At 39.6% G+C, this 15,905-nt stretch overlaps 1 protein-coding gene across 6 annotated transcripts in view; it reads left to right on the top strand.

The window, feature by feature from the left end:
• PSMF1 (proteasome (prosome, macropain) inhibitor subunit 1 (PI31)) overlaps nt 1-15,905 on the top strand; it is a 47,850-nt gene that overhangs the window by 14,471 nt on the left and 17,474 nt on the right. For all 6 annotated transcript variants that reach the window (XM_011943405.1, XM_011943403.1, XM_011943406.1 and 3 more), the window contains one exon: nt 6,147-6,332. In XM_011943405.1, coding sequence (XP_011798795.1) covers nt 6,147-6,332 — 186 coding nt within the window. The remainder of the gene's footprint in view (nt 1-6,146; nt 6,333-15,905) is intronic.

Here is a 15,905-nt window from a genome sequence, read left to right as displayed (position 1 = left end):
GATCTCCTGACCTCGTGATCCACCCGTCTCAGCCTCCCAAAGTGCTGGGATTACAGGCTTGAGCCACCGCGCCCGGCCCTCTTTTTGTTTTTTAACTATGTCCCACAAAAGATGTAGGCAGAGTAGTGTCTTCCAAAGGTACTTAGATTAGTGCTTGTTTTTTAAATCAGTATAATGAAGTTATCTGTTTTATAGATAGTTAAGCTGATTTATGTCTGCTTTATTCCATTATAGGGAATTTTCCCCCATCTTCATTGACCACTGCAGGGTTTTATTTTTTATTTTATTTTATTTTTTTGAGATGGAGTCTAGCACTGTCACCTAGGCTGGAGTACAGTATGACAATTCAAGCAATTCTTCTGCCTCAGCTTCCCGAGTAACTGGGATTACAGGTGTGCACCACCACACCCAGCTAATTTTTGCGTTTTTAATAGAGATGGAGTTTTGCTGTTGGCCAGGCTGGTCTCAAACTCCTGACCTCAAGTGTTCCACCCGCTCAGGTGATCCTCCCAAAGTGTTGGGATTACGAGTGTGAGCCACCACGCCCCGCCATCCTCGGGGTTTTAGAGTAAGCTTGGCATCACTATAAATAGCTTCTGTGTGAGGAGGTCTTTTACATATTCCCCTCCTGCATGCCACTCTCCAGTGTATTTCCCTCATAGCAGTCGGACCAATCTTTTTCAGACATAGATCAGATCATGGTTACAACTCTGGCTTAAAACCCCTCAGTGATGCCACTTCACACCCATTAGGATGAGTACTATCAAAATAACCAGAAAATAAACAAGCGTTGTCAAGGATATGGAGAAATTGGAACCCTTATGCACTCTTGGGAATGTAAAATGGTGCAGCCACTATGGAAAACAATATGACAGTTCTTCAAAAAATTACTGTATAATCCTGCATGTCCGCTTCTGGGCATATACCCAAAAGAATTGAAAGTAGGTCTTGAAAAGATATTTGTACACACATGTTCATAGAAGCATTATTCACAGTAGCCAAAAGGTGAAAGCAACCTGGCTGTCCATTGACAGATGAGTGGATAAACAAAAGGTAGTATGTAAATACAGTAGAATATTATGCAGCTTTAAAAAGGAAGGAAATTCTGGCCCATGCTACAACATGGACAAACCTTGAAGACATTATGCTAAATGAAATAAGCCATTCACAAAAGGACAAATTCTGTATGATTCTATAAAAGGTACCTAGATTAGTCAAATTTATAGAGACAAAGTAGATCGTGGTTGCCAGATACTGGGGCAAGAGGGGAATGGGGAGGGGAGTTAGGGATTAATGGGTACAGAGTTTGTTTTGCAAAATGAAAAGAGATCTGGAGGTGGATGGTAGGTGATTGCACAACAGTGTTAATGTACTTAACGCTACTGAACACTTAAAAATGGTTAAGATGGTAAATTTTATGCATATTTTACCACCATTAAAAGGCTTCAGGGAATGCTCATTGCTCTTAGGGTAAAGAACACAATCCTTGATGAGGCCTTAAAGCCTAGCATTCACCCCTTCAATCTCACCTTGTACGGCCTTCCCCACATCCCTGTGCTTCAGCCACAGTGTCATTCTTCTGCCCTCTTCAGACTGCTTCCTTCTGCATAAAATGCTCTCCCTGATCTCATGTAGCCAACTCCTGTTTATCTTTTGGTTACCAATTTAAATGTCAGTTCCTCAGAGAAGCTTCCTCTGGCTCCCAGGCTTAAAGCTTCAAAACATTTTATAATTTTTTTTGGAGACATGTTTCCCTCTGTTGCCCAGGCAGGCTGGAGTACAGGGGCACAATCAACTCATTGCAGCCTCAACCTGCTGGGCTCAAGTGACCCTCCCACCTGAGCCTCCCAAATAATTGGGTCTACAGGCATGTGCCACCATGCCCAGCCAGTTTTTTATTTTTTGTAGAGATGAGGTCTTTGCTGTGTTGCCCTGGTTCAAAACATCATTTTTTAAGCATTTAATCAATCAGTAGATATTTTACATTTGCCTTCTTAAGAGTTGGTCTTCCGTTGCCTGTGATCTCCTTGAGGGCAGGGCTTGGGTCACTTTTGCGTACTGTAGACAAAGAGGGGAAAGGGGGAAATGAGCCAGGCCTGACGAGCAGAATGCTGCTCCTCTGGGTGTTGCACACACCCTGACACTGAACCCTCTTAGTGGGTGAGGGAGGGACATTTGGAGAATGGTCTCTTGACTTCTTCACTCTGGAGTTCCATTGGGAGAGAAATTGACAAAACCTGTGGAAGAACCTAGGCATTATATTGGCCATTCATGCTCATTAGAGCATTCCGTCTGCTCAGTAATACTGAGAGAGAATTGTGATCTTGTCTCTGTTAAGTACATTTGTTTGAGGGGTTTTTGTGTGAGGGAGAGGATGTGTGTTGTGTTTTGTTTTGTTTTTTGATTACTGTGAAATGAGGGACACAATAGTACTACCTCAGGGTTTTTCTGAGAATGGAATGAGATGTCAGCACATAGAGTGCTTAGTGCTTAGTCCAGCTTTTAGTAAAATACACAAAGCGGAAAAAAATCTGATCACTAGGAATCATCTCCGTGGAAATGGGCAGTGAAAGCTGAGGTATGACTCTGCCTCCTGATCAGAGACCCTCTCTCCTTCCTTTGCCTTTCAACCATAGCTTCCTCCATGTAGCCCTCTTTGTTAGGTCACTGTGGCATGTCTTGACTCTTCTAGGAATTTTTGCTCCTCAGTGAGCAAACTGTGATTTGCTAAGAAATACAAACCTCTTGTGTTCCATTCTGCTGTACCCTTTCTGTGTCAGATGAGATGATAGGCTGTCGCAGTTGTTCTGCCAAGGCTTAGAAATTATGTGAGAACCTCTCCTTCAGGACCTGGTGGTTTTTTAATCAGGCCTGAATTTTACACATGCCCAGGGATATCAGAGGCCTCCCTCTGATCTGATTAAAAGGATTTGATTAAAAGGATTTGAATTTACCCCCGCACCCAGCTTGGGCAGGCGAGCAACTCATCTTTTTACCCATGGATATCCAGTGGCTTACTTACTCATTTAGATCAAGGCTCATTTTTTTTTTACCCACGGATGTCCAATGGCTCCAACATCATTTGTTATTCCTTCATTGAATTGCTTTTGAAACTTTGTCAAAAATCAGTTGTCTGTACATCTGTGGATCTATCTCTGGATCCTCTGTTCTTTTCCATTGATCTCTATGTCTCTTCCTCTGTCAGTATTACTCTACCGGTATTGATTATTGTAGGCCTTAATACTGAGTGGAATAATTCCTCCCACTTTTTTTTTGTCAAGATAGTTTTAGCTATTCTAGGTTCTGTGCCTTGTCCTTTTTCTTTTTTTCTTTTTTTCTTTTTTTTTTCTGTTTTTGAGACAGAGTCTCGCTCTGTCTCCTAGGCTGGAGTACAATGGCGTGATCTTGGCTCACTACAACCTCTGCCTCCTGGGTTCAAGCGATTCTCCTGCCTCAACCTCCTGAGTAGCTGGGACTACAGACGCATGCCACCACGACTGGCTAACTTTTTGTATTTTTAGTACAGACCAGGTTTCACTGTGTTAGCCAGGATGGTCTCGATCTCCTGACCTTGTGATCTGCCCATCTTAGCCTCACAAAGTGCTAGGATTGCAGATGTGAACCACCACATCTGGCCTCTGTGCCTTTTCATATAAACTTTAGAGTAAGCTTGTCTATATCTATGAAAAACCTTGCTAGGATTTTGATAAGAGTTGCATTAAACCTATAGATTAGTTTGGGGAGAATTGACATTCTTGCTATGAACATGGTGTATCTTATCTCTCCATGTTAATGTTTAGGTTTTATTTGATTTCCATCAGTATCATTTGTAATTTTCAACATATAGATCCTGTACATACTTTGTTATTCATTTAAAGCAGAAAGGGAGATGATTATAAATGGCATTCTGTCCTTTGTTTTGGTTTTCAGATGTTCATTGTTAGTATATAGAAATGTAGTTGATTTTCCTATGTTGAACTTATATCCCGTCACCTTGCTGAATTCAAGGTTTCTAGGATTTTTTTTTTTTTTTTTTTGGTAAATTCCTTGGGAATTTCAGGGTAGACTATCATGTCATTTGCAAATAGGGACAGTTTTATTACTTACTTGCTAATGTGAATGCCTTTTCTTTTTCTTGTCTTATTGCAGTGATCAGGATGTCCAATATTACGTTAAATAAGAATGACAAGAAAGAACATTCTTTCCTTGTTCCCAATCTTAGGGGCAAAGTATTCAGTCTTTCACAGTAAAGTCTATTGTTATGGGTAGGTTTTTTGTAAATATTCTTTATCAGATTAAAGAAGTTCCCCTTTATTAGTTTGTTGAGAGTTTTTAATCTTGAATGGATTTATCATGTTGGATTTTGTCAAAAGCTTTTTTCTGTATCAATTGATATGATCATATGATTTTTCTTCCATAGCTTATTGATATGGTAGATTACATTGATTGATTTGTGACTACTAACCAGTCTTGCATACCTAGAACAAGTCATACTTGGTCATGGTATATAATTCTTTTTATACATTTATAAATTCAATTTGCTCATATTTTGTTGAGGATTTTTTATGTGTGTAAGTTCATAGGATATAATAGTCTGTATTTATTTATTTATTTTTGTATGGTCTTTGCCTGGGGTTTGATACCAGAGTAATACTGGTCCCATGAAAGGGGTTGGAAAGTATTCCCTCCTCGTATATTTTCTAGAAGTGGTGGTAAAATTGATATTAATTCTTCCTTAAATGTTTGGTAGAATTCTCCCTGAAACAATCTGAGGCTGGAGATTTTTGTTTTTTGTTTTTTGTTTTTTTTTAGTATGTTAAGTGTAATTCAGTTTCTTTAATGAAACTATTCAGATTATCTGTTTCATTTTGGCTAAGTTGTAGTTTACGGTTTTTAAGAATTGGTCTATTCTGAATTGTTGGATTAAGTTGTTCTTAGTATTCTCTTATTATCCTTTCAGTGGCTACAGATCTATTGTAATATCTTCTGTTTCATTCTTGTTACTGGTGACTTGTGTCCTGTCTTTATATTTGTCAGTCTTGCTAGAAGTTAGTCAATTGTATTCATTTTTTTTTTTGAAGAATTGACTTTTTGTTTCATTTTCTCTTGTTTCTCTTTTTTATTGACTTATGTTCTTACCTTTATTACTTCTGCTTGCTTTGGGTTAATTTGCTCTTCTTTTTCTAGGTTCTTTAGGTCAGAATTTTGGTTATTGATTTGAGTTCCTTCCTCTTTTTTGATGTAAGCATTTAGTGCTATGAGGTTTCTTCTCAGCAATCCTTTAGTTATATCCTGCATATTTTCATATGTTTTTATTTTCATTTTAATTCAGTGCTATATATTTCTTTTTTGGGACTTTGATCCAAGGCTTTTCTAGAAGTATGTTGCTTAATTTTCATATATTTAGAGAGTTAACTTTTTGTTTTGATTTCTGTTGTGCTTCCATATGGTTGGAGAACATACTTTGTATGGTTTCAGTTATTTTACATTTGTGAGCTTTGCCTTATGGGCAGGATGTGGTTCATTTTAAAATACCAGTGTTTTAGGAAGCCTGGAGTCCTACCCATTCTGTTACCTCAGCCTGCCTCCACACCTCAGCTGTGGCTTACATCACTTGTCTCTCACAGGCAAAGAAAAAGAGGCCCAGGCAGGATGGGATAGGTGTTAGGGGCAGCCTTCTGAGGACTCCTGAGTTAGTGACAGAACTGGACCTTGAGCCCCCAGAGCTCTGCCTGCCTGGACCAGGAACCTGATTCATCCTCCCCCTGGAGCCTTTGCCTTCCATGACCCTTCCCATGACACGTGATGAACACACAATGAAGCTGAGGGAGGGGTGAGTTGGGTGAGAACAGAGGAGTAGCCAGTCCAGGCTCTGTGCCCCTACATCCTCACTTCTTTCTCATGGGGTGGTAATGAGGAAGGGCAACTCAGATGCCTAAGAAGCTTAGGCCCAAATCTCAGAGACAGCGTGGGGCTGTTGCCCCCCTCACCCAGGTCCACCAGGCGGCCTGTTCCCCCACTTACAAACAGGCCAAGCGCAACGCCAGGAGCTATCAGGGCCGCCGCTGCCATCATTGCAGCCAGAATACCGCTTCCAGGGTTCCTAGCCAACTGCAAGCAGTTGACTCTTCGTCTGCTTCCTGCAGGACCTACAAGAACAGTGAGGAGCTTCGGTCTCGTATTGTGTCTGGAATCATCACACCTATCCATGAGCAGTGGGAGAAGGCTAGTGTAAGCAGTCCCCACCGGGAGTTCCCCCCTGCTACCGCTAGAGAGGTGGACCCACTCCGGATTCCTCCACACCACCCACACACCAGCCGGCAGCCTACCTGGTGAGTACAGAGCGTCCAGCGGGAAGCCCATGCTTCTGCAGAGGGATTCCAGCCAGCTATCCCCATCCTGCCACTTGACCCCATCTCTGGCCCGTGTGTGTTTTCAACAAAATGATCAATGTCTTGGGGTGCATGGAATTAGAAAGTGGAGACGTAAGTGGAGCATTGAGTTCTTGAACTGCTACTAGTCACCCTAATTACCCAACATCTTAAGCCTGCCTGACTTCTTTCTAGAGGCCACACACAACCCCTGAGTCTATCCAAGGATCAGTGAGTGCCTCTGGGGCTTATGTGCAGTAGTCCAGGGTTGCTGTTCAGGTAATTCACAGCTAATTCATCCCAGAGCTCTTTGTCTAGACAGGGCCCTGGGCCAGTCTGTTTGAGAAAATGCAAAGATGCAGAGGTACTAACCCAGAGGAGATGCAGTCCCAATGCCTTGCCCATTTCATTTCATTTCACTGTAGTCCCCCAACCTCTCGCTATCAACTTCAGAAGTTTTCCAAAATAGCGTGGGGTGCGAGTGAGTCACATTCCAAGGTTTTTGCAGATTAGGATGGCAGCATTAGGACTGGAGACTTCTGCTCAGAGGGAGGAGACAAGGACGAGGAGACCCTAGTCTCTAGCTGAGATACCGCTTCTCAGTGTGGAGCCCACACTGTGATACCATACTGTTGGTGGGGATAAGGGACAGAGTTCACTGTGAGGGACATAAATAAGCACTTAATAAATATAGACTACCATTGTTATTTTATTCTGGTGCATAATTAGATGCCTTTAGTTAGCTAAAAATGGGAAATCAGTTAAATTATTACAAGTAATGATTGGCATATCTCTCTGGCAAAGTCTTTACCAAAAATATTGAGACCTGTGAAGACAATGGAGAATAAGAAAAAGTGGCTGAAAAGACTGAAAATGACTCGTCTGATATATCTTATTTTACCAAAGGGAATAGAGATAAGATGACCTGCCTGAGTTCACCAGCCACCAATAAAGAGGTAGAGCCAGGGCTGGGGTCTAGGTGTCCTTACTCCCTGCACAGTGCTCTGCCTGTGATGTAAACAGATGTGATCTAACCACCTTTCCATGGTGGAAAGATTTAAGAATAAGCCCTGGTCAGAAGTCAGGTTGGGAAAAAATTTTAGACCTGAAGTAAATAGTAATTCTCAGCTTTATTAGACCCAATGCCCATTTCAAAACTAAATAGCTCTTACTATATTGAAATGGAATTCATAGGTATTCTAACTTACCTCATGCACATTTCAGAGGAAATCAGTATAAAGTCCTAACTATAACATAAATTAGAAAAAGAAAGTAATTAATAAGATGATGTATATTCCATGTGTAGGTGCATGAGTACACTGGAGAGCATAGATGTTTACACGTGTATGTGATATTATCTTGAATTCAACAGTGACAAAAGCTGTTGTATACAGATGTATTATGTCAACAACTCAAATACCACAAAACTCTGTTGCTGTTACTAACATGACTTTTTTGAAATGGTAAACAGCTGTTAGGAGAATTGCAAACAAAATAGTGATTGAATATTGTTTCTTCAATTATGCCATAGTTACATTCCTGGAAAAACGTGCTTGTTTTAAAGTAGCAGAAAAAAAATACTTTGTGTTCATACATAAAATGGCCTTACATTCAGATTATTTATTTAGGCTTACACCTCCATGAATATCTAAACAAGACATTTGAAAATTATGTGGGATGTAGGTCATTCTGCATTTCGTCAATCTCTACTATCAATTGTAGAATATCCAGCATCTCTAGTCTCTGTCTGTAAATGCCAAGAAGGCCCTCCAACTACTGTGACAAGCAAAAATGACCCCAGGGCTTGCACTATGGCACCTGGAGGTTATGCTTCCCTATTTAGGAATCATAGACCTAGAGTATAGAATTGTGAAAGTAAAAATCCTAGGCTTGGAAGAACTGAGAGAATGAGAAAATCACTATGTTGCAACTTCTGCTGAAATAATGTACCTAGTCACAAATTGTCAATGGTTGATAAAACTATGAAGTAAAGGTTGATAGGGGACTTTATAATAGGTGGATCTGGCGAGTAGCGTCTGAACCCATTGATTAATCTTAACGCTAAAAGTGGGATAGCCAGATACTGTTTTCTAATATTATGCAATAGTAAGTTCACAGCAACCTCAATCTAGATCTAACTCCCAGTTTCAAAATATGAAGGACAGAAGAATGAGTTAAACAGACATGTAAGGATACAACATCCAAAACTGGAATACAGAAAAATTGTATAGGATAAATTGACCTTGTTTTTACACCAAATAAATTAATCACATGGGGAGAAAAGGGAGAAAGAGGCCGTTATGGAAAGAGTCATGCTAACTATCCTTGTTTAGATCTTGATTCAAACCAATTCAAAAAATTATTTTTTAAACATTTGGGGAAATTTTAGCATGGACCAGGTGTTAGATAACATTATGAATTACTGCCAATTTTGTTAGGTGAAATAATTCTGCTTATGTTAAAAAACAGAAGTCTTTATCTGTTAGAGATATACATTGAAGTATTTAAACGTGAAATGATGTGTGTGGGATTTGCTTTAAAATAACTTCAGCCCCCCAAAAGAGTAAGATGTGGGGGAGGGGAAGTATAAGTAAAATAAGAATGGTGGACTATTGATAACTATTGAAGTTAGGTGGGAATACACACAGGAACTCATGATACTGTTCTTACTATTTTTTGGTATGTTAAAAAATTTCCTTAGTAAGGATTTTTTATTAATACCAGTTCTTCACAAAGTCTTCCAAAAATAGAAGAGGAGGGAATACTTCCCAGCTTCTTCTGTGAGGCTAGAATTGTCCTGATACCAATACCAAAGACATCACAAGAAAACTACAAACCAGTATCCTTTATCAATACAGATATAAAAACCCTTAACAAAGTATTAACAAACCACATCCAGCAACATATACAAAGGATTATATACCCTGACCAAGTGAAATTGATTCCAGGAATGATTGATTTAACATCTGAAAATAAATCAGTGCAATACACCATATCAGTAGAACAAAGGAGGCCAGATGCCCGGTGGCTCACGCCTGTAATCCCAACACTTTGGGAGGCTGAGGCAGGTGGATCACCTAAGATCAGGAGTTCAAGAGCAGCCTGGCCAACGTGGTGAAACCCCTTCTCTACTAAAAATACAGAAATTAGCTGGGTGTGATGGTGGGCACCTATAATCCCAGCTACTCAGGAGGCTGAGGCACAGGAATCTCTTGAACCCAGGAGGCAGAGGTTGCAGTGAGCTGAGATGGTGCCACTGCACTCCAGCCTGGGTGACAGAGCAAGACTGCATCTCAAAAAAGAAAAAAAAAAAAAAAATACAACAAAGGATAAAAACTACGTGTTCATCTCGATAGAGTAATAGCATTTAACAAAGTCTGATACCCTTTCATGACAGAAGCATTCAGCTAGCCTGGGAAACACAGTGAGACCCTGTCTCTACAAAAAATTTAAAAATTAGCCAGACATGATGGCATATACCTGTAGTTCCAGCTACTTAGGGGGCTGAGGTGAGAGGATCACTTCAACCTGGGAGGTCAAGGCTGCAGTCTGTCATCACACCACTGCACTCCAGCCTGGGCAACAAATTGAGACCCTGTCTCAAAAAAAACAAAAAACAAAACAAAACAAAAAAAACGCATTCGCAATAGAAGGGGCCAGGCATGGTGACTCACCCCTGTAATCCCAGCACTTTGGGAGGCCAAGGTGGGTGGATCATTTGAGGTTGCGAGTTCAAGATCAGCCTGGCCAACATGGTGAAACCCTGTCTCTACTAAAAATGTAAAAATAATCTGGACATGGTTGCGCATGCCTGTAATCCCAGCTACTCGATAGGCTGAGGCAGGAGAATCGCGTGAACCTGGGAGGTGGAGGTTGCAGTGAGCTGAGATCACGTCACTGCACTCCAGCCTGGACAAGAGAGCGAGAGTGTTTCAAAAAACATGCACACAAAAACAACAACAACAAAAACAACAATAGAAGGGAGGTTTCTCAAGCCAATAAAGAGCATCTACAAAAAGCTCACAGCTGACAGTCTCCTTAATGGAGAAAGATGGAGTGTTTTCCTCTTAAGATCCGGAACAAGGCAAGCATGTTTGCTTTTGTTTTTGCCACTTTTATATAACATTGTACTTGATATTCTAGCCAGGGCAGTCACTCAAGAAAAAGAAATAAGGGGTATTCAGATTGGAAAGTAGGAAGTAAAAATATCTCTATTTGTCAATGACATGATATCTTGTGTATGGAAAATCCTAAGGAATCCTCTAAAAAAACAGAACTCAGCAAATTCAGCAACGTAGCAGGATATAAAATTGATATCCTGACTAACACGGTGAAACACCGTCTCTACTAAAAATACAAAAAATTAGCTGGGCGTGGTGGCAGGTACCTGTAGTCCCAGCTACTCGGGCGGCTGAGGCAGGAGAATGACGTGAACCCAGGAGGCAGAGCTTGCAGTGAGTTGAGATTGCACCACTGCACTCCAGCCTGGGCAACAGAGCAAGACTCCATCTCAAAAAATAAAAATAAAAAAAAATCGATAAAATCAATTGTATTTCTATATGTTAGCAATGAACAATCTAAAAATTAATGAAATTATCCCATTTATAACAACCCCACAAAGAATATAATACTTAAAAATAAATTTAACAAAAGAAGAATTGTAAAAGATTTGTGCACTGTGAAAGATTTGGGAAAGAATTGTATAAGATTTGTACAGTGAAAACTATAAAACATTATTGAAAGAAATTAAAGATTTAAATAAAGGAGCGACATTCTGTGCTCACGACTAGGAAGAGTTAATATTAGCCATACTCCCCAACTTGATCTATGTATTCAGTGCGATCCCAATGAAAATCCCAGCAGATTTTGGGTTTTCCCCCCAGAAATTGGCAAGCTGATCCTAAAATTCAGGTAGAAGTGCAAGGGAACCAGAATGGCTAAAACAATCTCAAAGAAAAACAAATTTGGAAGACTTCCAGATCCCAATTTTAAAACTTATTACAAAGCTTCAGTCATCAGGACACTATGGCACTGGCATGAGAATAAACATATAGAGCAAGGAAATAGAATTGAGAGTCTAGAAATTAACCCATACATTCATAGGGAATCGATTTCAGCAAGGGTGCCAAGAGAGTTTAGTAAAGAAACCATAGTCTTTTCAAATGGTGCTGGGACAATTGGATATCCACATGGAAAAGAATGAAGTTGGGTCGCTTCCTCAATTAACTCACAATGAATCACACACCTGAGTGTAAGAGCTTGAACTATAAAACTTCTAGACCTAGTAATAAGTCTACCTTGGGTAGTCTTATTCGCTGACCTTCGGTTAGACTGGTTTCTTAGACACAACACCTGGGAGGTCAAAAGCACAAGCAGTGAGGAAAAAATAGACAAATTGAACTTTGTCAAAATTAAAATATTTTGTACATAAAACGATAGTATCAAGAAAGTGAAAAGATAATCCACAGAATGGGAGAGAATATTTGCAAATCAGATATCTGACAAGAAACTTGTATCCAGAATGTATAAAGAGCTCTTACAACTGAACAATACAAAAGAAAACCCAATTTTAAAATGTTCAAAGGATTTGAATAGATATTTCTCCAAGGAGGATGTACAGATAGTCCATGAGCACATGAAAAGATGTGCAACAACATTGGTCATTAGGGAAATGGAAATCCAAACCAACAAATAGCATTATTTGCAATAGCCAAAAAGTAGGAACAACCTAAATGTCTATTAGTTGATGAACAGCAAATATGATACATGCTTACAACTGAATATATTATAGCAATAAAAATGAACTACTTATACATGTTATAATGTAGATGAACCTTGAAAACATCATGTTAAGTGAAAGAAGACAGTCATAAAAGACTATATATTATATGATTTATTTAATGTGAAATGTCCAGAATAGGCAAGAGATAGAAAGCAGATTAGTGGTTGCCGGGGTGGAGGTGGAGGATGGGAAAACAGGAATGAGGAGAGACGGCTAATGGGTACAAGGTTCTTTTTGGGGTGAAGAAAATGTTCCAAAAATTAGAATATTTGCACATTCTGTGAACATCTAAAAACCATGCATTATACATGTTAGCTGGTTGAATTTTTTAAGTGAAATGTATCTCAATAAAGCTGTAAAAAATGGGTATTTTACAAAAGTCCTAGAGTTGGCTTAATTGGAAACACAAATATATAATGATAGAAATGATTTCCTTGAGATCAAACCATAGTCCAAGAGAATCAATAATAACTGCCCATGACTGGGGCTTTTTTTTGTTTTTTTTTGTAATATTTTTCCTTCAGCTAGAGAGTGGTTTGTTAGTACCTAAACAATATTTTAAGGATTCATCATCATACCAGCAAAAGTGATTTATTTAAAATTAGCTACTGAATGCCTTCCCCCTAAGGAACAAGGCAAGGATAACCACTCTGACCACTCTTATTCAGCATAATACTAAAAGTTTTGCCCGCACATTAAAACAAGAAAAAGAATTATCATACAGATAAGGTAGGAAGAAATAAACTAGTTTATATATGCAGATGACATAATGATCTACATAGAAAATCCCAGGGAATCTACCTAAAATAATAATAAAAATGAGTTTAACAAGGTTGCCGGATACCAGATTAACATAGAAAAATTAATTGTATTTTTATATACTAGCAATAAACAGATGGAATGAAATTTAAAATACCGTACTGTTTGTAGTTGTTCAAAAACTACTCAGGTAGGCTGGGCATGATGACTCATGCCTGTAATCCCAGCACTCTGGGAGCCTGAAGAGGGTAGATTACCTGAGGTCAGGAGTTTGAGACCAGCCTGGCCAACCAACATGGTGAAACCCTATCTCTACTAAAAATAGAAAAATTAGCCAGGCATGGTGGTGCACGCCTGTAATCCCAGCTACTTGGGAGGCTGAGGTGGGAGAATCGCTTGAAGCCAGGAGGCAGAGGTTGCAGTGAGCCAGGATTGCACCACTGCACTCCAGCCTGGACGACAGAGCAAGACTCCCTCCCCCACCCCGCCCAAAAAAAAAAAAAAGCTAAAATACTCAGATATAATTCTAACAAAACTTGTATAAGACTTTTATACTGAAAATTACAAAATGCTAGTGAAAGAAATCAAAGAAGATCTAAATAAATGGGGAGACATAACATATTCAGCATAGTAAAAATGTCAGATACTCCACAAATTGATATACTATTTTAATGCAATTCCTATCAAAATCCCAACAAGAATTTCTGTAGATATAGCAAGATATAACAGATAATTCTAATATTTATATGGAAAGTCAAAGAATCTAGAATAGCTATAACAATTTTTTAAAAGAATAGAGTAGAAGTCATTCTACCCAATATTAAGGCTAATTATGTAGCTAAAGTAATCAAGATGGTGGAATTGGCAGAGGGACAGACATATAGATAAGTAGAACAGAATAGTGAGCACAGAAATAAGATCAGCCAACTTCTGACAAGGGTACAAAAACAAGTCAATGGAGGAAGGAACGTCTTTTCAACAGATGGTGCTGGAGCAATTGGATAATCAAAAGCAAAAATATGAGCCTTGACCTAAACCTTATATAAAAATGACCTCAAATTGGGTCATTGATTTAAATGTAACATACAAGCTACAACACTCCTAGAAGAAAACACAAGAGGAAATCTTCAGTATCTAGGGCTTAGTGAAGAGTTCTTAGATACAGCACTAAATGCACAATGTTTTAAAAAGATGCTAAATTGGACTTCATCGAAATTTAGAACTTTTACTCTGTGAAAGACCCTGTTAAGAGGATAGAAGCATAACCTACAGTTTGGGAGGAAATGCTAGAAAACCGTATGTTTAACAAAGGATTCATATCTAGATAAAGAACTCTCAAAAATCAACCGCTTAAGAAACTATCTAATTAGAAAATTGAAAAATGAAGGCTAGGCATGGTGGCTCATGCCTGTAATCCCAGCACTTTGGGAAGCTGAGGTTGGTAGATCACCTGAGGCCAGGAATTCGAGATCAGCCTGGCCAACATGGCGAAACCTTGTCTCTTCAAAAATACAAAAATTAGCTGGTATGGTGGTGCATGCCTGTACTCCCAGCTACTCAGGAGGCTGAGGCAGGAGGATCACTTGAACCTGGGAGGCGGAGGTTTCAGTGAGCCGAGATGGCACCACTGCACTCCAGTCTGGGTGACAGAGCAAGACTCCGTCCCCCCAGAGAAAAGAAAAAATGGAAAAATGATATGAAGAGGTGATACACTGAGAAGCACGTACAGATGTCAAAGAAGCAATGAAAAGATTCTCAGCATTGCTAGCCATTAAGCTAGAGGAAATGCAAATGAAACCACAATGGGATGTTTCACACCTATTAGAATAGCTAAAATTAAAAATAGTGATGATGCTAAATTCTAGAGAGAGTGCAGAAAAACTGAATCATGTACACTGCTGGCAGGCATGTCAAGTGTTACAGCTACTCTGGAAAATCATTTGGCAGTTTCTTAAAAAACTAAACATATACTTAATAGTTAGATCCAGGAATCACACTCCTGAACATTTATCTCAGAAAAATGAAAATTGTGCCCACAGAAAAACCTGTACACAGACGTTCAGAGGAGTTTTCTTTGTAATAGCCAAAAGCTGGAAATTATCCAGATGTCCCTCCTCCGGTAATGAATAGTTAAAGGAACCGTGGTGTATCCGTACTGTGGAATACTACTCGGCGATATAAAGGAATGAACTGTTGAAGCACAGCAATTTGCTTAATCAAAGTCAGTATGCTGAGTGAAAGAAGCCATTCCCAAAAGGTCACATATTGTGTGATTCCACTTATATAACATTTTTTAAATGATACCATTATAGAGCTGCTAAACAGATTAATGATTGCCAGGGGTTATGAGGGCAGAGTTGTAGGTGTGGTTATTAAGGGGAGTAGCATGAGAGAGATCTTTGTGGTGGTTTAACTGTTAGAGAAAACTGTGTGAAATGTATTAGAACCTCTTGTACTGTTTTTCCAACCTCTGTGAATCTTTTTTTTTTTTTTTTTTGACAGAGTCTCCCTCTGTCACCCAGTGTGGAGTACAGTGGTACTATCTCGGCTCACTGCAGCCTCCGCCTCCTGGGTTCAAGTGACTCTCCTGCCTCAGCCTTCCGAGTAGCTGGGATTACAGATGGCTGCCACCACATCCAGCTCATTTTTGTATTTTTAGTAGAGACAGAATTTTACCATGTCAGCCAGGCTGGTCTCAAACTCCTGCACTCAAGTGATCTGCCCACCTCAGCCTCCCAAAAGGCTGGGATTACAGGCATGAGCCACTGTGTCTGGGCCCCTGTGAATCTTTAATTATTTGACAGTAAAAGAGCTCTCAAAATTTAGATGCTGAATAGCCACTTAGGTTCTTAAGTCCATGGTATTTAGTCAGCTGTGTGTAGGGGGACAGTGGCTTTAGCCCTGAGTGTTTCACAAAGGCCAGTGAGGCCTTTTGTCCTCGTATCATCTAGTCAGGGATGAGCAATGGACTGGGAGCACATAGGGAAAGGAAT

The sequence above is a fragment of the Colobus angolensis genome, unplaced genomic scaffold, assembly GCF_000951035.1.
Source record: "Colobus angolensis palliatus isolate OR3802 unplaced genomic scaffold, Cang.pa_1.0 Scaffold219, whole genome shotgun sequence".
Lineage (NCBI taxonomy): Eukaryota > Metazoa > Chordata > Mammalia > Primates > Cercopithecidae > Colobus > Colobus angolensis.
The sequence above is the reverse complement of the archived record's forward strand: the minus strand, read 5'-3'. Positions and strand labels throughout refer to the sequence as shown.